This window comes from Mus caroli, unplaced genomic scaffold (genome assembly GCF_978045245.1).
Source record: "Mus caroli unplaced genomic scaffold, Mus_caroli_1 scaffold_16, whole genome shotgun sequence".
Classification (NCBI taxonomy): Eukaryota; Metazoa; Chordata; class Mammalia; order Rodentia; family Muridae; genus Mus; species Mus caroli.
Genome location: NW_028227271.1, coordinates 68,738,989 through 68,766,621, shown reverse-complemented (window position 1 = coordinate 68,766,621; position 27,633 = coordinate 68,738,989). Strand labels below are relative to the sequence as shown.

The window sequence follows — 27,633 nt, the reverse complement described above, 5'->3', positions numbered from 1 at the left end:
GGGATGATAACTACTTGGTCAGGATGGATGATTTGATGTGTTCTTGAATTCGGTTAGCGAGAACTTTATTGAGGATTTTTGCATCAATATTCATAAGGGAAATTGTTCTGAAGTTCTCTATTTTTGTTGGGTCTTTATGTGGTTTAGGTATCAGAGTAATTGTAGCTTCATAGAATGAGTTGGGTAGAGTACCTTCTGATTCTATTTTGTGGAATAGTTTGTGAAGAACTGGGATTAGATCTTCTTTGAAGGTTTGATAGAACTCTGCACTAAACCCATCTGGTCCTGGGCTTTTTTTGGTTGGGAGACTATTAATGACTGCTTCTATTTCTTTAGGGGATATGGGAGTGTTTAGATCATTAACCTGATCTTGATTTAACTTTGGTACCTGGTATCTGTCTAGAAACTTGTCCATTTCATCCAGGTTCTCCAGTTTTGTTAAGTATAGCCTTTTGTACAAGGATCTGATGGTGTTTTGGATTTCTTCAGGGTCTGTTGTTATGTCTCCCTTTTCATTTCTGATTTTGTTAATTAGAGTACTTTCCCTATGCCCTCTAGTGAGTCTGGCTAAGGGTTTATCTATCTTGTTGATTTTCTCAAAGAACCAGCTCCTCGATTGGTTGATTCTTTGAATTGTTCTTCTTGTTTCCACTTGGTTGATTTCACCCCTGAGTTTGATTATTTCTTGCCGTCTACTCCTCTTGGGTGAATTTGCTTCCTTTTGTTCTAGAGCTTTTAGGTGTGTTGTCAAGCTGCTAATGTGTGCTCTCTCTAGTTTCTTTTTGGAGGCACTCAGAGCTATGAGTTTTCCTCTTAGAAATGCTTTCAGTGTGTCCCATAAGTTTGGGTATGTTGTGGCTTCATTTTCATTACACTCCAGAAAGTCCTTAATTTCTTTCTTTATTCCTTCCTTGACCAAGGTATCATTGAGAAGAGTGTTGTTTAGTTTCCACGTGTGTGTTGGCTTTCTATTATTTATTTTGTTATTGAAGATCAGTCTTAGTCCATGATGATCTGGTAGGGTGCATGGGACAATTTTAATATTTTTGTATATATTGGGGCTTGTTTTGTGACCAATTATGTGGCCAATTTTGGAGAAGGTACCGTGAGGGCTGAGAAGAAGGTATATCCTTTCATTTTAGGATAAAATGTTCTGTAGATATCTGTCAGATCCATTTGTTTCATAACCTCTATTAGTTTCACTGTGTCCCTGTTTAGTTTCTGTTTTTATGATCTGTCCATTGGTGAATGTGGTGTGTTGAAGTCTCCCACTATTATTGTGTGAGGTGCAATGTGTGCTTTGAGCTTTACTAAAGTATCTTTAATGAATGAGGCTGCCCTTGTATTTGGAGCATAGATATTCAGAATTGATAGTTCCTCTTGGAGGATTTTACCTTTGATGAGAATGAAGTGTCCTTCCTTGTCTTTTCTGATGACTTTGGGTTGGAAGTCAATCTTATCAGATATTAGAATGGCTACTCCAGCTTGTTTCTTCCTACCATTTGCTTGGAAAATTGTTTTCCAGCCGTTCATTCTGAGGTAGTGTCTATCTTTTTCTCTGAGATGAGTTTCATGTAAGCAGCAAAATGTTGGGTCCTGTTTCTGTAGCCAGCCTGTTAGTCTATGTCTTTTTATTGGGAAGTTGAGTCCATTGATATTAAGAGATATTAGGGAGTAGTAATTGTTGCTTCCTTTTATTTTTGTTGTTAGAGTTGGTGTTCTGTTTTTGTGACCATCTTCTTTTAGGTTTGTTGAGGGATTACCTTCTTGCTTTTTCTAGGACGTGGTTTCCGTCCTTGTATTGGTTTTTTTCTGTTATTATCCTTTGAAGTGCTGGATTCGTGGAAAGATAATGTGTGAATTTGGTTTTATCGTGGAATACTTTGGTTTCTCCATCTATGATAATTGAGAGTATGGCTGGGTATAGTAGCCTGGGCTGGAAATTGTGTTCTCTTAGTTTCTGTATAACATCTGTCCAGGCCCTTCTGGCTTTCATAGTCTCTGGTGAAAAATCCGGTGTAATTCTGATAGGCTTGCCTTTATATGTTACTTGACCTTTTTCCCTTACTGCTTTTAGTATTCTATCTTTATTTAGTGCATTTGTTGTTCTGATTATTATGTGTCGGAAGGAATTTCTTTTCTGGTCCATTCTATTTGGAGTTCTGTAAGGTTCTTGTATGTTCATGGGCATCTCTTTCTTTAGGTTTGGGAAGTTTTTTTCTATAATTTTGTTGAATATATTTGCTGGTCCTTTGAGTTGAAAATCTTCATTCTCATCTACTCCTATTATTTGTAGGTTTGGTCTTCTCATTTTGTCCTGGATTTCCTGGATGTTTTGAGTTAGGATCTTTTTGGATTTTGTATTTTCTTTGATTGTCGTGCAGATGTTCTCTATGGAGTCTTCTGCACGTGAGATTATCTCTTCCATCTCTTGTATTCTGTTGCTGATGCTCGTATCTATGGTTCCAGATTTCTTTCCTAGTGTTTCTATCTCCAGTGTTGCCTCAATTTGGGTTTTCTTCATTGTCTCTACTTCCCTTTTTAGGTCTTGGATGGTTTTATTCAATTCCATCACCTGTTTGGTCTGGTTTTCCTGCAGTTCTTTAAGGGATTTTTGTGCTTCCTCTTTAATGTCTTCTACCTGTTTAGCAGTGTTCTCCAGCAGTTCTTTAAGGGATTTTTGTGCTTCCTCTTTAATGTCTTCTACCTGTTTACCAGTGTTCTTTTGTATTTCTTTAAGTGTGTTATTAAAGTCCTTCTTGATGTCCTCTACCATCATCATGAGATATGCTTTTAGAACCGGGTCTAGCTTTTCCGGTGTGTTGGGGTGCCCTGGACTGGGCGAAGTGGGTGTGCTGGGTTCTGATGATGTTGAGTGGTCTTGCTTTCTGTTAGTAAGATTCTTAAGTTTACCTTTCGCCATCTGGTAATCTCTGGGGTTAGTTGTTATCGTTGTCACTGTTTAAAGATTGGAGCAGTCTCTGTGTTCCACTCACCAGAAGTCTCAAAATCCTGTGGCGGGTGTCGTGGGTAGCTGGTGGGTGTCAGCTGACCCTGAGCTCTAGCTACCCTGGTGCTGTTCAGACCGGAAGAGGCTTGTGGCCCTACTCAGGCTGGATTTCTGCCTCCCCAACCAAAGCAGTCTCAGGTCCTGTGGGATTGGATTGGAGCAGAAGCTGTGTTCCACTCACCAGAAGTCTGAAGATCCTATGGCGGGTGTTGTGGGTAGCTGGCGGGTGTCAGCTGACCCTGCCCCGGTACTGGTCAGACCAGAAGAGCGCTAACTAGATTCTAACAATTGTTTTTTTAAGTAAAACTACTTGTAGGATTGCAGATGATTGAACCTTTGCCGAGTGAGTGATATTTTCTATTCTGCAAATGCAGCTTCAGCTTCCTGTGCTTGTATTTCTGTCATGGTAAACTGGGAAAATGGGTGAGATTTAAGTTCTCCGCTTAAAAGCTGATTTACTGAAATTGAGAGAGCAAAGGTGCATGAGACCCAGCAGGCCACTTGTTACTGCTGACTTGAGTACAAACAGCAGTGGAAGTGTTTAGCCCTTGGGGAGCTTGTGTGGTTGAATAAGAATGTTGAAGTTATTTTGAAAAGAAGAGTAGCAGTGTGGCCAACCATGATCTTCCCTGAGCTGTGCAGCAGTCCTAGAATAGAGGGCTTTGTTAGAATAGAGTGTTTGTTCCTCCAAATGAACCAAGATAAATTTACCTAGAATAAATAAACTCAGTGTGTTGGTTAATTTTCCATGAACTTTTTATTTTAAAATTGGACTAAGGAGATGTGGGAAAATAGTTCAACATTACCATTTTGGGTCCAGTTTTCACTATAGACTTGTTAAATAAAGAATGAAATTAATGTAGAAACATGTTTAACAATATCACAGCAAATGTTTTAAATCAAAAAAGAAAATTGAAACTACATGACAGAGTAGTATAAAATTTTTCTCAAGAGTGCTTACTAAGCTGGAAGCCACAGTCACAAGATTCTTCTCAGGATACCCAGGAGTGTTTAAAAATGACTAGATGCCGTTTTCTGCACCTGTCATCCATGGGGTATGCTCTTCCTTAGAGGATTTGATTAGGAGTTGTTCTAGAAGCTATCTCTTTAAAAATGCATAATAACTACACTGTGTCATCTTTTATTGATTTGACTTTGTAAAAAGTATCTGCTTTCGAAATAGTTTGTTCTTTTTATTAGATGTTATGTTAGACAGCTAACCAAATATAAAATTTCTGAAGCTTCTTAAATTATAAAAATTTCAGCTGTGATAAATTTAAGCTCTACTATTCAGTAGAAATATGAAAAAAATAACCCACAAACAGTTTTTGATCATGTTTGGGACAAGGAGCTAAAAATTTCCCATCACAGTAAGTCCCAGGACACTAGTTCTTTTGCTCTGCTTGGCCACACCTTCCTTGTGAGCTTTTGCAGTAAAGGTTGTCACTGCCATAGTCCTTCACTCTTGTTCTTCTGTTTTTTAAGCTATAGGAGAGAAGATCAGATAAAACACTTCTGTAGCATTTTCTAATTATCTGGCCAGGAAGGCATGTCTGCAGGATAGAACATGGCTTCTCACTCTTGTGTATGAGGCTTTAGTTATGCCTCTTGCCTTCAGGTATGGTTGATCTAGAGATTAGTGGCTTCTGCTTTGACTACCTACCAGGAGAAAATAACACATTAACCACTATTACATGCCTTCTCAAAAGTTCTACGGGACATTTTGCTCTTGCATTATTACGTAGGAAATAAACATTTCATTTAAGACATTCAAATCAATAAGGAGCCATGAGAGATTATGGATGTATGAAAGTACTGGTATCCCACAAGACACCCCACAACCAAGTTCTCAGCCCCAGAGGGACAAATGCAGGGAATGAGAAACAGGAGATAGAGGTGTAGGGAGAAGGGAAAGGGAAAGAGAGGAGAGAAAAGGGACAGGAGACGGGGAAGGATAGAAGGGCACAGGGCTGCCTCTGAGGAGAGAAGGGACAGAGTGGTTTGTAAGCAGTTTATAAAGGCAAAAGGGGGAACCCCTGAGTTCATTAATTTTGATTGCACATGTTAATCAGGGCAGCCAAAACAGGACTTTTCATTGCTAGACTTAAATATTTTGATAGTTGGACCTTGGTAGTCAACCTCAGAAGGAAGACGTGGCCAAGCAAGAGTATAGAAACTTTGCTAACTAGCATTAGGAATATAAATGTTTTAGCTAGGGAGAGGAAAGAGAGGGTAAAAGGGCAAAATCTATTGAGGCCTCTTAGACCTCCTCAGTGCATGCAAATGAAAATGTGTGTTATGTTGGAGAAATGACAGAATGAGAGAGGCAGGAGGAAAGATACAAACTCAGAGTTGATTAATATCCATTTATGAAGTGTTACCTTTATGCTCTTATTTAGTCTAGATTCTAAGGATTCAGTATCATAAAAACTAATTTATGAAGGAGGTAATGGACTCTGGAAAGTCCTTATTGTAGTTTATCATGCTGCCGACTAGACTCAACCTAATGAAGTAGATATAGCTTACAAATGCATCTTCTAACAAGTCAACATGCTATATTTGCTGTTTCTGTCCAGCTTTACATGCACAGCAGTGAAGTCCTAGCAGCATCTTTTCCTTCATCTGAGAGGAGAGCTACGGAACTCTAGTTTAACTTCAAATAAAAGGTTTTATTTTGTTCTAGGCTACTAAAAGCTTTTGAAAAAGAAAACAAAAACAAAAACACCCATCAAATCTTTCACAGCAAACTTGCTACCATGGAATTTAGGATCTTATCCAAGTTCAGTATATACCTATGAAAATTGAATAAGCTCATATGTTATTCTTTTAGATTTCAGTCATAGAAAACATTTCATGAATTCTAACCTAGTATAACAAGAGAAAATCTTTCTTGATTTTTACATTGTACAAATCACTTTGTTCCATTTTTTTTCTAAATTTATTTATAAACACCCAATGTGTATGTGAAACACACATTTCTCCTGTGAAGAGTTAGAGGGTAAATGTGGTATTCAACTGCTCTGTAGCAACTAGTCATCTCCATCAAAAGCAGCAGTGGGCAGTACATGACTCCTTGACTGTGACCGTATAAAAATGCGTTCCTAGGCAGCTGGCCAGAACCCTTGGCTATTTGGAGATCCATGGTCTAAGAAAAGCTCTAATAGTATGCACCTACATTATAACTGTATAAATTGCTTGAATAGTGTATGCTTATAATGCTTAGTTTGGTATGTTTGCAGTACCATTTATATTATCAGACTATTTAATATGGAAAAGTTAAAATCATTTTAATTATAAATTTTATTTTATGTATTTTTGGTTGAGTATCAACATTTGAGTTTGTTTGTTTGTTTTCTCCTTATCACAGGGAGATTCGGTTCAAGCTGGTGATGATTCGCCATTCTCAGACTCTGTTACCTTGGAACAAACTACCAGTAACATTGGTGGGTCCAGCGGCCGTGTTAGTCTGTGGATGCAGTGGGTGCTCCCCAAAGCTACTGTAAAGCTCTTTGCGCCAGACCTTGAAAAAAAAGGCACAGGTACAGGAGTATTTTTCTTTCTTATTATAAAGATAAAAAATATATATATTACTGCTTTTAGAAGAAACAGTAGGTATAATTTTCTTCAGTGTTTTCATTTATAATTAGCTCATATTCAAGTATTTTGATTTAAGAATGTTGCTACCATTGAAGCTTATTTGTACTTATTCTCTTTGACTTTATAAATTCTAATTTTGCTTTTTGATAATTAAAATTCACCTAGAAGGTATGAGTGACATACTCTGAGCATAGCAGTGCATTGCATTGTAAGTATTCAGAGATCCTTGGCTGGTAACACATTTATCTGTTCAGTAATAACTCTGGTCTTCCTAACTTGAGATATATATATATATATATATATATATATATATACCTACCTTCTCTTAACATTAAGGGCCCTTTAGCACTAATGTTGCTTATTAACATAGAAGCCTATTATCTTTCTGCCCTTTAGGTGGTCAGGATGGGAGATTTCTGTTGATTATGAGGAACTCTCTTGCTGATGAGCGTGTTTCTTTTTGCAGAGGTCTGCATGGTCAGTGAACTGGAAGACCTCAGTGCGTCCATAGACGTGCAGGATGTGTACACCAAAGTCAAGTGTAAAGTAGAGAGTTTCAGTATCGACCACTATCAAAGCAGGTCAGTGATGGGGACAGCTGCAGGAGCGCTGGGCTTGTTAGAGCTGCTTACAATACGGATGTTCCTGTTCTGTAGTTACACTCTCAGAGAAGGCCTCACAGATGAAGTTATTGTCTTAGTAGTCTTTCATTCGTATCCAATAAAACTTTATAACATGGCATATAGCTCTCCATAAACATCCACAGGACTGCTTTTACAAATACCTCACGAGTGTATGCCATGTGTTAGAGCTTTGCTAAGATGGGCACAATTAACATGTCTGATTGTCGTTACGTACTTTGATCTGCTTGTTCTGTAGCCTGCACTGAGGGGGAACACCTGTTCATGCCCCTTAAACTTTGAGGAGACTTCTCTTTTGTTATAAATCATATAAATGTAATAGATGAATGTAAAACCACATTATTCCCTATGTATCACAAGTAAGATTATATTAAAATATTGTTTGTAATAGATATTTTTCAGTGTTATAAAATGAAACACCATTAGTGTTTCCTAAATAAAAGTACAAATTTTCCCTTTTTTGAATTTATAGTGTAACTAAGAGTTTTATTCTTAATTTGAAATATAACACACATACTATAAAAATCTAAAGATACTTTTAAAATATTTTAAATAGTATTGTATTTTCAGTTTCATGGTAATTTCCCCTAGAAATAGTCTTAAGACATATTTTCTTAAGAGATTCATAATATGTATCAGTTTAAAAATTTTTATTGTGTAGCTATGGGTGCACAATGTCTTTTTGTACATGTACAGGTCTGTAATTACATTTTCAAAAATTTTTTTGCAAACATATCTAGTTTTACTTTTATATTTGTCTTTTCTCACATGTCATACTTAATATACCAATATGTACAAATCTATGATAGATAGCTGGAAATTATCATTATGAAATATACAGTATGTCAGTTGCTGTATTGTAGAACTTGTTATAATATTATCTTAATAATCAGGTTGTCATTTCATTAATATGATCTCATATTAACAATGAGTGGTTAATTGGCATTTGATGATTTTTTTATTTCTTTAACTTCTTCCCAGTACAATATATTTAAAATGAAATGATTTTTCATGTAATATATCAATTGAAGAGCTGAAGCATTTTCTGATATGAATATTATATACTATAGTTTTGGGTTTTTTAGGTTTTTTTTGTTTGGTTGGTTGGTTGGGGTTTTTTTTGTTTTGTTTTTGTTTTTTTTTTTTTTTTTTTCAAGACAGGGTTTTTCTGTGTAGCCCTGGCTATCCTGGAACTCACTCTGTAGACCAGGCTGGCCTCGAACTCAGAAATCCACCTGCCTCTGTCTCCCAAGTGCTGGGATTAAAGGCATGCACCACCATGCCCGGCTATGTACTATAGTTTGTCCATAGTTTTACTGTTAATTTATAGACATTCTAAATTTTAAATAATTTATCAGTATAATGATGTGCTTACTAATATATTTTATATGCTGATCTCTTTGATCACTGGAGATACAGAGTTAAATAAAATAGATAAAGATTTTTACCTTTCTGTGCCTTCTCATCTATAGAAGAGACAAAAATCGATAAAAAGAAAAACAGCTAAGTCTGTTATCAGGAGAACTATTCCCATGCAGAGCTCAGAGCATGCTGTGCTGCTGTAAGTGGGTCTGCTGGCTGCACTGTTACATCTGTGCTCAGTACAGCATGCGTTACTTTAGATCTTCTGGTATTTTGATGTATGGTCAGTTTTTTAATTGAGAGAAATTGAAGAGAACACATAAGGTGAACTTGTGTTTTCCAGGCCTGGGGAAGGTTGGCAGTCAGGACATTTTGAAGGAGTGTTTCTGCAGTGCAAAGAAAAACCTGTGGTAAGACTCATTTAGTAATTTTTATTTTTCAGAATATATTTTAAATTATTTTTATTTGTTTTACTTTGCAACAGGAATAATTATATTAAGAAATAGAACTCAGTCCATTCTTTTAGACTTTTTCCTCTAAAATTATTTTTTAAATTAGAATTGCTTAGTCTTTTAATCTGCTCATGTTTTGTAACCAATGTCTTTGTAGCAGTTAAACTTATCAAAATGCAAAGGTAGGATTGTATCACATTTATTACTATATTTTATCATTTATGAATTGTGATTCTGACATTCTGAAAGATTTTTCCTTTCATATGTAAGTTCCAGTACTAAAAACTTAAAGTAATATTTGTATATGGAGATCAATTACGTTATTTATTTATTTTTAGTTACCTCCATCTGTTATGATTTTACAGAAGAGAGTACAGAGGCCATATTGAGATGTGGCTCAGAGCTGAACATATGAAACTTTAGCAGAATAAAAATCTTTCCAGCTCAAGCTGTTGCTCTCTGTCTCTCTCTTCTCTCTGTCTCATTGTGACTTTTGTTGCTTTTTTTGTCTTCTCATTTCTTCGATTCTGTCCATCAGTCACCTCAAGCCTTGGAGAAGAGTGTTGGGGCACTGTGGAGGTGTCTTCCTTTCCTGTACTGACTAGCTGGACACTTGCACCTTGTTGGTTCGACCCCTTAGCAAGCAGGACTCTTGAAGTAACTGTCCTGCCTTCCTTTCTTCTGTAAGAAATCACTTTAAAGCTGAACCCCAGAATTCCCCTAGCGAGTACCTAAAATAGGACCTCAGCTGCCATGCAGTGAACTTGATTTTCATTGCTGTCAATGAAATACTCTTTGAAATAGAGTGAACTATAATCTGTTTTTGTATCATAAATTCCTTCTGTCATATGCTGATTGTCATCTGTATGTATATAGCTAGTCTGAGCTTATGAGTAAGAGTTAATATTGTCATCAATATAAGAAAATCATAATAAGTTATTAAGTAAAATGGCTTTCTACTTGTATTGAACTATCAAGCGTTGACCAATACAGTGTGTCATTCCTGGGTTACTTCTTGCCCAGACTCCTTTGTGTTTTCCCTGGTTTCGTTTGGTTTTGTTCTCTTAGCAGTTGTCATCTCGCAGCTAATAGAAGTACTTTTTTATTGCTGTCTTTAATCAAAACAAGTTTGTAGTGTTCTTGTTTCCTGGGTACAAAATTAAATTAGGGTACATCCTAGTAACTTTCAGACATATCAAAGATATATTTTTTTGAGTGATTCAACATGTAAATACATTATTAGACTCATTCCTTTAAGTGAAATTCTTAAAGTTAATAAAGTTCATGAAATTTTAAAATGTAGCTGCTGCTTAGTGTACTAAGTCACCACAAAATTAATATTTTCTCAGTGTTTACAAAATTCTTCCTTGTTCTCATATAAACCTGAAAAGATGTAAATATTATCCTTATGAAATATTTCCTATGATTTCATCCTTACAAATAAAGCTTACTAGTTTATTTGTATAATATCTAATACTGTTTTCATTCAATTTTAACTTTTTCTAATAGTTTCTTTCCTACTACAAACAGGAGTCTGAGGTGTGCAGTCTGAGAGTAGAAGCTCCTTGGATTTCTAGTCATTCACCTGAATGCTCATTTGCATTCTTAGGAGGGGGTGACTGTCAGTGAGCCCTAAGAAACAGTCTTAATCACATTAAATGTCTTCAGACAACTCAACAGATCTTATTTTGAAGCTTTTAAATTTTTTGACATTTTCTCTCTACAGTTAAAAAAAGTTGCTTGGCAGTGGTGGCTCATGCCTTTAATCCCAGCACTTGGGAGGCAGAGGCAGGCGGATTTCTGAGTTCCAGGACAGCCTGGTCTACAGAGTGAGTTCCACAACAGCCAGGGCTACATAGAGAAACCTGTCTTGGAAAAACAAAACAAAACAAAACAGAACAGAACAAAAAAATAATCAAAAAGAAAAAGAATTAATTGCCCTAGAGTAGGGCTGGAACTCTGTAAGGGACTGTAAGCATGAGGAGTTCCAGGGCTCAAGCCCTAGGATTAGCCCCCACAAGAGTCACTTCTATGAAAAGTTCTTAATTACTTGTGCTCTCTAATTATTCATTTTAAATTTTAAATAAAATGCTGATTTTAACCATTGGGAAATATGAAAACAAATGTTTTATGTGTATTTATTCTCCTTACTTAAGTACAGCAGTTTAAGAAAATGCAAGGGGGATGGGATAGAGGGTTTGTGGAGGGAAAACTGGGAAGGGGGATAACAATTGAAATGGAAAGGAAGGAAGGAAGGAAGGAAGGAAGGAAGGAAGGAAGGAAGGAAGAAGAAAGAAAGAAAGAAAGAAAAAGAGATAAGGAAGAAGAAAGAGAAATGAAAGAAAGAAAGAAAGATAAGGAAAGAGAGAGAGAGAGAGAAGAGAGAGAGAAAATGTATATTACTGTATAATTTTCCTTGTATAGCTAACCTTTTAAGAGTGCTTGTATTTGACATGTTTCAAAGTTTTTTAAAAAACATTTTAAAAAAATTTATGCATGTATTGAAATGCTTTTTATGCTCTTTCCAGGGTTTCAATAGAAGCTTTTTATGGACTGGTTTATTTAGATACCTGGGAATGGAACATTGCTGTTCCCTCTCTACTGGGGTGACAGCAGGCCCTTTCCACCTGTTGTTGTTGCCTACTGGCCAACACTTAGGAATCAAAGTACAGCACTTTATCTAGCTTTACTGTGGTTTTGTTTGTTTCAAGCATAGAAAGAAAAGAAGGGAAGCAGACAATAGCTACAAAGAGGAAGCTTGGAAGGACTAAATGGTGTGAAGGCAGATCACTAGGGGACATGATATCTCAGCACTAAATGATTACTTTCCATGTGTTTCCCAATGGTCAAGGTAATCAACTTGAAAAATTCATACAGAGTTATAAAATCCAGTTTAAAAATCTAGCAGACAATTGAACTCAGAAGTAGAGTACTTACTAGCACGTGCACACCTGCACGTGCACACAACACGCACGCACGAGCGCACACACACACAACATGCACACGCGTGCACACACACACAAAGTCAGAGCAAACAAGCCACAGAAAAAAGTAAAAAACTCAGCAGTTTTACATAGGTTTCTCAGAATTACATAGGTTTCGCCTCTGATCTGTTGTTGGTTATAGGTGTAAACCTGAAGGAAGGAGTGAGAAAGGGGTCCTGGGTAGATGGAATCACAGACCCAGAGACAACAAGGCTTCTTGGTTCCTTTGTCCTGTTTATCCAATGTGCTCTTTTTCTTGTTAGGTATTGGGAAGAGGTGTTGGAAATGAGATAGATAATTTCTAGTATAGTGTTATGTTAAGTGATATGTAAAATAGAATTTTATGTACCACTAATTGATTAGGGGAAAAACACTCTCATGTTTATTGAGTGTAGGATGACCAATACAAGAAGGTCAATATTCTAGTCCTTTTTTTTTCTCTCTTTCACAAATACTGTCTATTTTTTTTAAATAAAATGAAATGTGTATTCTGCTTTCGTTTTCTGAAACAGACAACTACAAAACTTCTAGATGGTGCTCATCAGCAGCATGGATTTCTTTCTCTGACATACACAAAAGCTGTAACAAAAAATGTCCGCCACAAGTTAACCTCAAGAAATGAGCGAAGAAGCTTTTATAAGTTATCTGAAGGTTTAATGGATGGCTCGCCTCATTTTCTTCATGAAATTCTTCTTTCTGCACAAGCGTTTGATATTGTTGTGTGCTTTCCTTTACTTAATGCAATTGCAAGCGTATTTCACACTAAACTCCCAAAGACCCAAAGAGAGAAAAGAAAATCTTCAGGTCAGCCCATGAGAACCCATACACTAACTTCACGCAATTTACCTTTGATTTATATCAATACAAGTGTCATCAGAATTTTTGTTCCCCAAACAGAAGAAACACAGTCAACTGTTGCAGGTATAGTTTTCTGCTTTCTTTTTTCTTTTTTTTTTTTTTCCATTTGTGAAGCTTGGAGATGGGTGGGTAGGAGGGTTGGATTAAATAATTTCTCTTATTATTATATGAATGAAAACTTACTACATTATGGCTTTTTTACAGGAGTTATTCACTATTTAGTAGAATTAGAAAACAGATTATTTTTATTCTGTAGCATTTTGCTTTCTGTCTGGAATTCTAATGCTGTACTCAATTACTATCCAAGATATGTAAAATTTTATTAAAAAATCCAAATAATTATTCATAATAATGAAATTTATGAAAATCCTGATATAAATGCCCATGATGAAGAATAGGAAGAAAACTTGTCCACAGACCAACATTTCTTCTCTGGGCTTCCTAGTACCTTCTGGAAGTCCCGTCTTATGTTGTATTAAACTCATTGGAGTCTTAAACTTTGTTGTCTTAAAAGAATTGAAAGATGTAGCAATTTTGAGAGACGTTAATAGCTCCATTGATAATGGTGTGAGTTTTGAGATTATACAGATTGAGTTTTTAAAAAAATAGCTCTGCCACTTTTGGAATTGAGCACACTAAGCTAAGTTCACCTGAGTAAAATGGAGCTGCTAGACCTTTGTTGGACTGCAGGCTGAAGCAATAGCATAATGGCTCCAGAAACGCTCTTCATAGTGTAAGATGCTTGCAAGCAGTGACTCTAGGAGACAACATAAAGCAGCAGACTCATATTTAATTCTTCTTTAATAGAATTATTCCCGTGAGGAGGTTGCACCCTTTTTATTAAATCAGAACTCTGTATGCCTCATATCTTACTATCACAAATACATCTGTGGCCATATTTACCATCATGCCATTCTGAGCTGCAGAAAATGAGGAGTTATGATCTTTCCTGTGCTACCATTGTCTATTCCTGTGGTTACACGTACCTTAATCTGACAATTAGGAAATAGTAGAAATTTATCTCTTACAGTCTGGGTGCTTTGAAGAGCCAAATAAAGGCACTAGCAGGTTCTCTACATGATGAGGGTTCTTTTCTGCTTGCAAATTGGTATGTCATTGCTGGAACCTCACAAAACAAAACAAAACAGAACAAAGTAGCAGAAGGGACAAACGCATTGACCTTTTATAGCAGATGAAATGCTTATGAATGAATTATTACTTCATAGAAGCGCCACTTCTTTCTTCATTAATTAATTAATTATATACCAAATGTTGGTTCCCCCTTGCAGAGTTCCTTCCCCCACCCCTTCACCTGCACCTCTGAGAGGGCAGCTCCCACCCTGGTCCATCAAGTCTCTGCAGCACCAGGCACATCTCCCTCTGAGACCAGACAAGACAGCCCTCTGCTCCATATGTGTTGGGGGCCTTGGACCAGCCTATGTATGCTCTTTGGTTGATGGTTCAGTCTCTGGAAACTCCCAGGGGTCCTGTTAATAGATACTGTTGATCTTTCTGTGGGGTTGCCATCTCCTTGAGGGCCTTCAATCCTTCCCCTAACTCTTCCACAGGGGCTCCCAAACTCTTTCCAATGTTTGTCTGTGGGTATCTGCATCTGTCTCAGTCAGCTGCTGGGTAGAGACTCTCAGAGGACTGCTATGCTAGGCTCCTGACTGCAAGCACAACACAGCATTATTAATAGTGTGAGGGACTGGTTCCTGCCCTGGATGGGTCTCATAATGAGAGGCCCCACTTCTAAACACCATCATCTTGGTTTTAGCCCCAACATAAGCACTTTGGAGGAATAATCGATTTCAATCCATAGCAACTACCGTGCTAATCATTGTATTCTTACGAGTACAAGAGAAAAGAAAAAGGTAAGTATTTAAGATACATGTCCTAGTCCATGTTACATAGAAATAGGAGCAGTCTTTCTTTTCTGTTTTCTTATTTATTATGTAGAGGTAGAAGAAAGACTAAGTGTCCAGTAGTTAACAAACACCAGAGTAAAGCGTCTGTTATATTCTGTGTTCTCAGAATCTATTCTCTGTTGTTTCCTCTACCTGCACAGATAATCTTAATTAACTGAAGATAGTCTGTTTGAATATTACCAGTTACTAAGGTTTATTAAAACAGTAATCTTTTTCATTTCAATAATTAAAAAGCATTTATAGAGGTTTATAGACTTGCCAAGGTACCTAGAACTAACTTCAATGTATTAGTAATTCTCAATATATACTTGTTCCTGCCTTTATGACTATTTTACTTAGAAATTACTTGCTGTGAGATTGAAAGTTAATATTTTCAGATATGCTCTGTTATAGCAGAACTATGCAGTTGTTTTCCTCTGCTTACATATTTTATACAGCACAGTTATCATAAAATATAGTTGACCCTTGTGAGCAGGTGATGTGTGACCACCTGATAAGCACATTGGGAAGAACTCACATCCCTTGCAGATAGAATGACCTTTATGCTATTGTCTAGTTACTCTTCAGTTAGATGACTATTTAATGAATAATAAATAAATAATTTACAATAAATTTACAGTGGCTTAAAGAACTTAAATTTTTACAGAGGATAATTTCCTAAGGGCCAAATTTGCAAGTTAGGTTATCATTTTCTCATGACTGTGGTAGAGATGACTGTTAAGAAATACCACATAAATTATCTAGCCATCCTTCTTTATGAACTTTTCAACTGAATAGGTAATTTATGAATGGAAGGGAGAATGTCACATAGGCATGTGGATGTCAGAGGACAATTTAGGGGAGTCCTTTATCCTCCTGAAGGATCAAAATCAGAGTCTTAGAATCAGCAACAAGCACCCTTATCTACTGAGCCAGTGCTCTTATTTAATTTAAATAACTCATGGTAATTAGTTCTTTTGTATCACAAAGATTCTTTGAGAATGTGTCTTATGTTTTCTATTCCATACATATTTTAGTTTCAGTTGAATGTAAATTGGTAAAGCCAAATTTCATTGAAACCTAAGCAGAAAATGATATTGGAGATGAAAGGTTGAGATGAGGGAAAAAATAAACATAGGTAGCATACTGAGAGGAGGTAGGACCTGCAAATACATGAGCTAGGAGGCTGTTGGTACCACAGTTTGGACGCCACTGAAGGCCTTGCTTTACAAAGGACTCTGTTTCCTTTAATTAATTACCTTTAGCATTAATTGGCTGTAAAGTTTCTTTTCTCATATTTAACACTACTTTTTTTGGCTTCTCCTCCTCTTCCTCTTCCTCCTCTCCCTCCTCCTCTCCCTCCTCTCTTCCTCTTCTTCCTCCTCCTCCTAGTGCAGAGCATGGAACCTCACTCCTCATGAACACAGTATCTCTGGGATGAACTTCTAGCCTAAAAGTTATATTTTTAGAAATATTTTTAGAAATATAACTTTTCATTCCATTTCACACAATATTTATAATAGTTAATATTAATTACAAATACAACTTTTAATAGCTCCATGAGTTTATTTCATTAACAAATTACTAAGTTTAAAACTACCAAGACTACAAAACAGTATCAGCAAGTTAATTTTTCTAAGTGAACTAGTATAAGCTGGTACTTTAAAAACATAAATCCATCGACGCTTGTGGGCTGTGCCTGTAATCACAGAACTCCTTAGTGGGGGCAGTAGGATTGCCATAAGTCCAAGGCCATGCTGATCTGCATAGTAAGTTTTCAGTCTGAAAAGGCTGCAGTTATACTCTAGTAGATGTGTGCATGTATGCATGTGTATGTATGTGCCTGTGTTAGTAATTATACTGATATTACTGACTCAGATAAACCTTTGCCTTGTATTTCCTGTTTGCTCACTTGCCTTACCAGTCTATCTAATTGATGTACTAAATGGTTCTCACAGTATTTGTGAGCAAAACGTGTATTTTCACTTTGAGTTGCACCTTGGTTCAGTCTAAGTGTTGTTTGCCTCTTTCACAGTTATCAAGGTTCTAAATCTATAGTTGTTTCACTTTCCTCTTTAGCTTTTATTTCATCATAGAGTGCTGTGTTTTAGATATATCGTGCTTCTCCTGGGATGAGTGGTTCCTGATGAGGCTCACTTAAAACAGCTAAGGCAAAGAAGGAAGGTATTGATTTTCATGTTTAAAATATTTTAAACACAAACATTCCCTCATGTAGCCCAGCAATTAAAAGCAGGTTAAATAAGCCAGAAAGATAGGCTTGAAAGCTACCTTCCCAGCTATAAAGTAACTGAAGAAATCACTCAAGACATTTCCTTATGTAAGTTCACAGTTTCATTATTCTTGCTTGTATATGAATAAAATTTTGGTAAATTCAATACTTTCTGTAATAAAATTTTAATCTAATTTATGAATGCTTGTCAGCAAGTAGTTTTATATTTGTATTTTACCTTGACTTCATAGTGTAGCCTACTGAGAGCATGGTTGGCTCTAGCAGAGTTCTGTTCTTGGGTCTGGCTTTGTATGTCATTTTTCTTCCATATGCACCTCATTTACTGCTGCGTGTCTATTGCAGTTGAGACGTCATATGGCAGGTAGTGTCTGCAGCCTAGAAAGACAGTTAGCAAGTCCACTAATTGTACTTGTGCGGTATAGTCTATTCTCCAGGCTTACTATTTATTGATTTAATTGATGCCTTCTGCTTAATCAGATGCTTTCCCCACATGGATCTATTAAGCTTGGCATATAATGCAAGATCTGTGAAATGTAAACACTGGTCATACTATGAGGACCTATAATCAAGCCAGACTGCCTGTATTTGAAAGTGGCCCAGCTGCATGAGATGGAGTTTTCTGTTTGATCTTTTTTGCAATGGGCTTTTTAAATTATTGTGTTTACTAAGATGTCCACATGCTAATATTTATTATGATAGTTCATCTCCATTTCTGCCATTTGCTACCCACCCTCCTCCCACCTCTCTCCTGTCATATTCATCCTCCAACCCTTGCCATCAAGCTTTATTCTTGCTTTTTCATTTTCTCAATTCTAACTTTCTTTTTTTGGACTAATCAAAGTCAGACCATACCAAGTGTGCTGCTGAAACAGCTGGAAATAATCTCCTAGCTTTTGCATTCTTTGGGCAGCACAGTTGGGGAAGCATGAATTGTGCCTTCGTAGGATGTTCATAGGATGGCTTAACACCCAGTTCTCCTCTGTTCTGTTTGTGGCAGATCCTAAGGGCTCCTTGAGAAGCAGCAGGAGTATCTTTTCTTTCAAAACTTTGTGTTCATATTCTCACCACCACCTTTCTCAGTGCCCTTGGGAGTGCCTCACGGGCAGGAGGCCGTACACCAGCCCTGAGCTTTAACTGACCTTACAGGTTTTAAAATACAGTATGGAGAGTTGTATATTATGTTTCAATGTTTAATAATAGGTAAACAGTTCTTATAGTTGATTTATTGTTAAAAGTCATTGAATTATGAAGGAGCTAGAGAAAGTACCCAAGGAGCTGAAGGGATCTGGAACCCTATAGGAGGAACAACAATATAAACTACTGCATATGTAGCAGAGGATGGCCTAGTCGGTCATCATTGGGAGGAGAGGCCCTTGGTCTTGAGAAGATCATATGCCCCAGTACAGGGGAATGCCAGGGCCAGGAAGCAGGAGTGGGTGGGATTAATTTTGTGGAATTAGATCATTATATGGTTTTAGTGTTAAGTACATATACTTAATAAAAATAATATATTGTTATATTAAAGTGAGTTTATTATTTTTTCAGTGTGATTTTTAATTGTGGTAAACAGAAAACATGAATAGACTTACAAAAGCATCAAATTTTTTTATTATGTTTTATTTTAAATGTAACTATTTATTGTTCTTTTTCTCATTTATTGGTCTTTTTGTAAGATATTGGCATCCTATTTCCACGAATATCTCATTGTGCATCACAGATCCACATGTAGTATTCATGTCTCTTCCCTTTGTTACAGTGAATCAGGCAGCAAAGGAAGACACTATGGTTTTGAAGGTTGGCTCTGTTACCATGGCTCCTCAGGCTGATAATCCACTTGGCAGATCTGTCCTCAGGAAAGATATTTACCAGTAAGTTGATTTTATTATGTTCCGTCTTGCAACAATTTTGTTCTGCAGAGAAGTACAATGATCAATAAAACTTGCATGGTGTGGCCTCTAGAAATACTTTTTACTGGGGATCTTTTGATATTTCAAAGTAGGCTTTTCTGATTTTCCTCAGTTGTGGGTTTGTAAATTCATTCAGACAAATCAAGTATTCCTGTGAAGTGCTGATGCGCAGCAGAATGTAAGTACCAAGTCATCATGAACCGAAGAAACAGTGTGGACAATTTTAGCAGCCTTCATATTTGACCAATTCTCTAATCACGTAAGAAATGAGGTCCTTTCTAGAACTACCACATCCTACTGGAGTCTTGTTGTATCAAAGTGAAACATTTTCTTAATTTAGGCATAAGCCATTATTTGAAGTGTAGGCTTGTGGATGTCATATGGATCAAAGCTGTAAAGAAAAGCAAACTTCTAAGAAGAAATTTCACAGTAAACACTTTCTGTGAAAGTTCCTGGCTCTGGATTTTGTCACAAAGTGTTTGCAAACCACACCAAGCATATGTGGATGACTCTACTGCTGAACGTATGTAATGACCGTGGTAAAAATAATACATAACTTGTAGTGAAGTCGCAACTGCTGCCAGACGTACAAGTACAATTGCAAATAATGCCAAGTGAGAAAAGTCACAAAAATGCAGTTGAACAAGTACTGCTCTGCCTGCTGGTCTAGATTTAAGATGTCCCAGTCTTAGTCTTTAAAAGCTTAAATGCTTACAGTTCTCTAGTAGATGTCATAGCTTTGACAATGTTCAAACTCACCACCTAGAAGACACAGAGGTTTTACTTTCCCCTTCATTTCAAGACCTGGTCTCAGTGCATAGTCCAAGTTGACCTCAAAGTCCTGATCCTGCTGCAGCAGTGCTGCTGTCTCCCAGCACTAAGGTCATAGGAGTGACCACCATACCCATGATCTAGTTTCAGTTGAGTGGATATAAAGTTTATCAAGTTGTATAAAGTTATATTATTTATATATATTATTTCTAAAGCTTTCCAATTTGCTCTGGCTTACATATTGGTCCAGTCCTTTTATTACTATTTATATAGTTTATAGTATTTCTCTCATCTTTTATTTCATTAAGTTTATATAAAAACCTAAGATATCAAAGCGTGGTGAGGTTTTGTGAATTATCTAACCCATCTTTGGGATTTTAAAAATTAAAAGTGGGAACTATTAAAAATAATTTTTGCTTATCCAACAGTGAGTGAACTTAGAGCTTTGAGGGCTGTTGGAATATAGTGCAATGGTAGCGTGTTTTGCAGTAAGACTGAAGCCCAGGCTTCTATCTCTAACTGTGTATTAGGGAGGAGGGAGAGGATTAGAAAGGACTTTACATTTTCCAACACTTAGAAGTCTTTCCACACATTTATTTACTGTACTTAGGAATACATCATCTTTGTTTAAGGCCTTTTTTTTTTTAACTTTTGATGGGGAAAGAAGTGTATTATAAAGTCTGTACCATTAGTGACATAAACCTTGAGACGTCCTCCCCTCCCCTCCCCTTTGCCCTTCCCTTTCCAGTCTCAAAACCTGCAGGGATTTCAGCCTCCTTGCTTGTAGTCAGGGAGGTGGTCCCTCACGTTTGCTTTCCATCTATCAGGGCTTGTTAGTAGTTTCTTAGTGGAGGCTCAGAGTCTTCTCTTTAATGTCAGTATCCTTCACAATACTTTTCTTTTCTTCTGCCTACTTCTGCTCTCCTGGCTCAGGATAAATTGCATTCAAAGCATGTATAGTAACTTTGAAGTCCGACATAGACAAGACTTGCACTATGTGCCAGGGTGTCAAACACCATAGAATTCTAGAGTCCACAGGCATGCTAGGCAGAACAGTTTTCCTGTAACATTCACATTCTAAGTCATTTTCATGTAATTAAACTAACAAGGTTAACCCAAGAGCTCATCAAAAGCATTTCATAATATCACAGAGATGCTGTGTCACCAACATCAGAGAACAAACCGCAAAAGTAGAAGCCACATAGGAATGAAGTAGGAGTGGCTCATTTAGAATAAAAAAAAAGACACAAAGCAGAAGACCCTGGGTTCTAGTGCTGTGTTTATTTTTTATGAATATGTTAATCATAAATATCAGTGGCCAAGGCTGTAAAGGTTCATTTTGTATTATGTGATTCCTGAATATATGAAAGTATCAGCACACAAAGATCCACAACAAAAGTGGATTACTACTTTCACGGTGTAGAATGAGGGGAAAAATGGGAGTTGTATTAACAATGAAAGTATTCATTCATTCTGGGATAATGAAAATGTTCTTGATGTAGGTAGCAAAATCAGTCTTTAAAACGTGTGAGACCTCACAGTTCCTGGTGTTTGCATTTGGAACAAATACAATCAGAAGCCTGTCACATCCCCTGGGGAGAGCTGTTGCATAGAGAAGATTATTTACAGTCTTGCCATTGGCAACCTTCAGACCTTCCTTCTCGGGAGACTGAATCAAGTACCTATCACAATGTTGCCTTGGTCTTTCAGAGGACATAGCCCTATTCACCTCACTAGCTTGTACATACACTCATACTATTTTCGAGATATAGAACGTTTTAAGAGCTATTGTGTCAGAAATTGAGCATGAATATACATTAATACATATATGTAAATATACATGCATACATAGCTACATATACATACATATATTTATAATATCACAAGATTATACATTTCTGGTTGGAATGTGAACTGGGTATGCAAAAGTCCTGTTTATTAAGATTAAACATAGTTACCATTTGGTCCACCAATTCTGCTCCTATGTACATATCTGTCCATACAAACGTTTATAGTCAAATTATTTATTACAGTTTTAATCTGTTTTAATTTTTTTTTTTATTTTTTATTTATTTATTTATTTACTTTTGTTTTTCGAGCCAGGGTTTCTCTGTGTAGTCGTGGCTGTCCTGGAACTCACTCTGTAGCCCAGGCTGTCCTGGAACTCAGAAATCCACCTGCCTCTGCCTCCCAAGTGCTGGGATTAAAGGCGTGCGCCACCACGCCCGGCTCAGTTTTAATCTTTTTTAAGAGTGAAAAAAACCTAAATACTCATCACAATGATGAACTAAAAACTAAAATGTGGCATTCCATCAGATTGAACATTGTTCTTCCACTGGAAGAATAACATGGCTTGAATTTATACTCAGTTTGTAGCAGGAAAATAGTTATCCTCAAAAGGTTAACTGAAGGACATTGATCAAATCACATGGCTATAGTGATAAATTGGCATCTGGGAGAACCCCAAACCCACATGCATCACCCTGAGGCACCTTTGGTAATGGGAAGAGTGAGCCATAAGAAATTGATTTGCGAGCGGGGCGTGGTGGCGCACGTCTTTAATCCCAGCACTTGGGAGGCAGAGGCAGGTGGATTTCTGAGTTCCAGGACAGCCTGGTCTACAGAGTGAGTTCCAGGACAGCCAGGACTACACAGAGAAACCCTGTCTCCAAAAAAAAAAAGAAAAAAAAAAAAAAAAAGGAAGGAAGAAAGAAAGAAAGAAAGAAAGAAAGACAGACAGACAGACAGACAGACAGACAGAAAGAAAGAAAGAAAGAAAGAAAGAAAGAAATTGTTTTGCACATTTATAAAAAGACAAAGTCACTCTAAGGTGTACCAATCAACATAGTAGCCACAAGCAAATGTGGCTAGTCTGCTGTTGAAATATGGCAAGTCAAGCTGGGATTTTTTTTTACATGAAATATTATTGGATTTTATTGAGGAAAAACTTCTAATACAGATTTCAACATGAGCATTGAAAATAGAACATGTAAGAGAAGGTCAGTAGTACTTGCCCTAGAGTGGGCATGGGTTTTGCAAGAAGGGAGCTCTCTAGATGTTTTGTTAAGCATAAAATATACATCAGACTTTCAAAATTCAGTAAAATACTTCAGTTAATGTGTTGCTTAGGGAGTAATGCAGGCATGTTGACAAATCTATTATTACAACTATATTCCACTTTGAAACACCCTTTTCAATATGGCTACTTATAAACTATTTGACATAGTGGCTTATCTTTGTGTTTGGCTTCATTCCCACTGAACAGTGCTGTCCTATGAGTGCACAGGGAAAGCCCTTTCTTGCAGAAAAGTAACCAAAGGTGATCAAACACAACTAAAGCTGCAAATCAGCTCCACTGGGGGTCAATTCCGATTGGATTAAGGAGATCCACACTGACAAGATATAACTGACAAGAAAAGGTGTGCTTCTCAGATGTGTTGGAATGGGGGTAGTGTTGACTCTAGTGTCTCTTTATGTATGTTTTATATATAACAACAATGATAAAATGTCAAAGAAGCAGGGAAATGTGACCTGTTAGCAGGAGACAAATTACTCAAAATTAAGTCAGCAAGAGAAAGACTACCAAATGACACCAGTGCTTTCTTGAATTGATCTCAGTTTTTTATATTTTGAGACATGGTTTCTCACTGAACTTGCAACTCACTAATTGAGCTAAACTAGCTGGATAGCAGTCTCCAGGCACCTGCCTGTCTCCACATTCTGAGATTAGAGACGGTGCTGTGACACCTGGCTTTTTACCTGCCTGCTGAGGATTTGAGATCTTGTCTGTAGGCACATCTCTCTACCCCAAGGTTATTTTTTTTAATTCAATAATAACAAACTACGTGCACTAAAAAATGGAGTCTTTCTTCCGTCCATTATTTATTCCAAACCAAGCACTTCTTTATGCTGCATTCACTGTTCATATTTAGGTCACTTCTGTTTTAGCCCATTTTTTCCTGTATGTGTCAGTCTCTTGCTTTAATTAAATTTTGAGTCCTGTACATGGTGTTTTCCAAGATGTATTTGTGTTTACTTATTAATGTATTGTGGTCATCTCCTCATATCATGTTCGGAAAACAAATTCCATTTTAAAACTAATATTTTATACACATAAATCCAAAGATTATTTTAATACTGATTTTTGTTTTGAACCAGTTAGATACTGAACATTTTTACACACTCCCTTAATGTTCTTTAAATATTTTTAATTAGACTTCTCAGACTTGAAAACACTATTTACATGATAAAATGTAAAAGCAAACCTAAGTTGTCTCCTTCAGTAGGAGATCCAGTAGATCTGTCCTTAGGAATGGGTATATCACTTGGTAGTTGGAATTACTGTAGTGTTCTGTGTTGCCATTTGAACCAGGAAGGCTATATGAGTCATAAGTTAACTGTCCCAGCAATGTTTAGTATGTTATATTCTGAGGCTGTAATGTAGCTCACATTATGACATTATTCCTTTCTGTAGTTTGCTAAAACTTACCTGTTTCAATAGAGAGCTCTAGTTCCAGATACAATATTTAGAGTCAATTATATAAATCCTTTCCAAATATGCTCTCTTTCCTTCTCTCAGCCTCTAGATTCATTCTAATTCTCTGAATATACAGTTGTTCTCAGAACGATGATTGTCTTGGTTCTTGTCGGGGTATGTTTCATTATCTAGTGCTGTTATATCCCTAGTACTACAAAGCATACTGTACAGTTGGTTTCAGGTGGCTGCCTTGTTACAAGTCAGATTGACTCGAATAGTTGGTATTTAGAGTGACTTGCCCGAAAGCTATGTTTGAAAATACTGTGAGTGGAGTTTTACTCCTTGTCATGATCAGCTGATCTAGTTGAGGGCTTGAGATTTGGTTCTAACTAAAGTAACTACTCTTTTGTGGCTTCCTATAGCAGGATATACATTTCCATGAATTTGTGTCTGTTTGCTGCCAAAAGCTTCCTCAATAACCATCTCAAAATGACTCTTAAGTTCTACTGTCATAAATTGTAGAACATTTTTAAAATATGTTTTGCCTTTTTATTAAATGCTTTGCTCTTTTAATTTACATTGCAAAGAAGCTACAGAATATTAGCATATGCTTCAGATCCTATCATGAGTTTCTTAATTGGGGAAAAAAAAAATCTATCTTTCAGTTCTTTGAAAACACCCTTGGGTTATATGAAGTGCACTGGATCTGGGATATATCAAGTCCTGATCTGAATCTTCCATTAAGGCACTAACGTTTTCATGCCAATTTAACGTATAGATATAACATTTATGGGCTTAAACATAACAGAGAGGAAGCATAATAAAGCACCTTTAAAAATACACCTGAAGGATCAGCAAGATGGCTCAGCATGTAAATAGCTGTCATCTGGCCTGACGATCTGAGTTCAATTCCTGGGACCCACACAGTAAAGGAGATCACCAGCTGGCCAAAGTCATCTTCTGATCTCCACTCTCATCCACTCACACACCTGTCACAGCACACAAAAGAAGACTGCAATTGAAAACAGGTCATAGACCTTAAAATAATTTTTAACCTTTAAACCTCCATAATATTTGGCACATAATGCTTGTGTACCATGGCTGCTTATATGCAAGACAGAAAAATGGTAAAACAGTGTTATGCTTTCATAAATGCCTGATATAAAATAATTGAATGTTATAATTAAATAGTATCCTGCATGTTTGTTTCCTATATGTGTTCATTGATGAAAGGATGGGTATATCATACATTCCCTGTATTTAAAATATCTTTTTAGTGAACTTGTAAATGTGAGATGCTGTAAGGGCCACTTACTTACTGTTTTAGCCTGTATTGACTAGTGTCCACTTACAGCCAGAGCCTAACATCTTTACCACAGAGAAGCTAATTAGGTGGAAAATTAAGAAGCAAGGACCATACACATATTCACTACATATGCATAGTAAATTACCTGTATATATCACGTATGAACATCTGATGAGCAGCAGTGAGGTGGCATGCAGCCTTAGAAAGTATCATTGTACTTCCCCTGCCCCAGCAATGAACAGTTGTCCTCTGCAGGGTCAGTGTGAAGGACAACTTCCTTCCCATGCATGCTTCTCTTTCTTTATTACAGTGTGCACTGACATTAGTGTCATAGGTTAAATATATAGTTTTTTATGCACTTAGAAAGGCTTATCCTTTGTTTAGAAGATGTTTATCCTCTTCATTGAAACCATTCCTTAATCTGATGTTTTTGTTCTGTAATTTCTAACCCTGGACTTTGATAAGGGTACGATACTAGAAAAGTAGTTCATGCTGGCTAAAGTACTAAGGAGCACAGCCCTGATTATCACGGTAGGTAAAAATGGCCATAGAATGTTTTCTTCTTATTTGTCCTTGTTTCATTCTTGAAGTGATAGTTCCCACAGGAGAAATAGTAATTGCTTAAACACAGCCACATTAACACTCCCCAGACCCTTGCAGCCTTCACTTCTGCCCATAGTAGCCTATATATCAAAGATTAACACTGTTCTGCCCTTTATGACCATTGGTAACTTTCAAGAAAACTAAATGATAATTTCAGTTTTTAATTTGTGAATTGTCTTTCCTTAACCTGTGTTTGCCACCTACAAATTTTCTTGTCAAGGATTCTGAACCAAAGCAATACAATAATCGAAAAATATAATCAATAATTTTGAGCAAAGTCAAAGCATAATTTTAACATAAATTCCTCATATTATATTATCAGGTAATAGATATTTATCCTTAGTGCTATTTTCACCCAAATCCCCTAGCATACCAGTAAACCTTAATAACTGTGGTTATAACTTTTGCAGTGCAACCGTTTCTATCCATATTATTTAAGGCTTTAGTCATTTAGTGAAACTGTCATATACTTATGCCTTTGGCATTTAGAGATCACAGAGCACAGAGCTCTTCTACAGGAAATAATGCTTTGAATTCTGGGACTGGTTTTCCTTCCATTGAATTGCCTGTCATCCAGGTATGGGTTTGATAAACTGACACAATGGTGAAAGAAGTTCCTCTCCTATGTCATCTATCAAATACACTGTGGACAGCACATCTTTGCGTTGAGTACAGCTGCAGTCACTCAAGGAATCCATGAAGCTTATGCTCAGTGAAACATAGCCTCAGTATTTTCAGGTGATTTTAATGAACACCTGATAATACTGAGGTATAGTACCACAGAACTTGGAATTTCCCCAAATCTAGGAAAAATAAACAAATGCACAGGGTTATAGGATGGTAGCACCCCTTGTTCATCTTAGTGGCAGAAGAGACATTAATGAAAAAGATAATTCTTTAATCTGCTGTCATTCTGGTAAGCATTGTCAAGTTACATTATAAACATACTTAAATTTTAAAATAAGAAAAATGGAATAGAATTGATTTTATATATATACTTTCCTAGTTTGTATAGTCTGTGAATTTTTGCTTTTATCTGGATTCATATTTTATCTAATTTCAATTATTTTATTTGAAAATACATCCTCAGAAGTGTATTTTTAAAAAACAAACAAACAAAAAAACCTAACAGTACACCAGAATCGTTTGTATACTGTCCAGGTTCAAGAATTGTCATGTGCAAAAGATATTTTCTGAAATTTATTCTTGCACTAAAAGTATCTAATTCAGGCTCAGGTAAAAAGCTGATTCTATTAATCCAAAGTAACATTGTTAAATCTTTTCAATTTTGGATGAATTTACCTGCTATATATGATATGGAAACACAACTTTGGTGATTCCTTCTATTTTTTTTTTTTTTTAAGTCTTTGCAGAGTAAATGGCATCATACAATTGCAGTACCTTCTCAGTGTGGCTGCAGGGCTGTGGACACGGGAGGCGTAGCACAGTGGTCCTCGGCAGAGCAGGAGGTACTCTCCCTCCTGCTAAGAACTGCAGCATCCAGGAG

General features: G+C 36.7%; 1 protein-coding gene across 2 annotated transcripts in view; it reads left to right on the top strand.

The window, feature by feature from the left end:
* Vps13b (vacuolar protein sorting 13 homolog B) overlaps positions 1 to 27,633 on the top strand; it is a 553,787-nt gene that overhangs the window by 267,420 nt on the left and 258,734 nt on the right. For both annotated transcript variants that reach the window (XM_029469591.2, XM_021183993.3), the window contains exons 26-30: positions 6,378 to 6,549; positions 7,074 to 7,188; positions 8,954 to 9,020; positions 12,559 to 12,967; positions 18,819 to 18,930. In XM_029469591.2, coding sequence (XP_029325451.1) covers positions 6,378 to 6,549; positions 7,074 to 7,188; positions 8,954 to 9,020; positions 12,559 to 12,967; positions 18,819 to 18,930 — 875 coding nt within the window. The remainder of the gene's footprint in view (positions 1 to 6,377; positions 6,550 to 7,073; positions 7,189 to 8,953; positions 9,021 to 12,558; positions 12,968 to 18,818; positions 18,931 to 27,633) is intronic.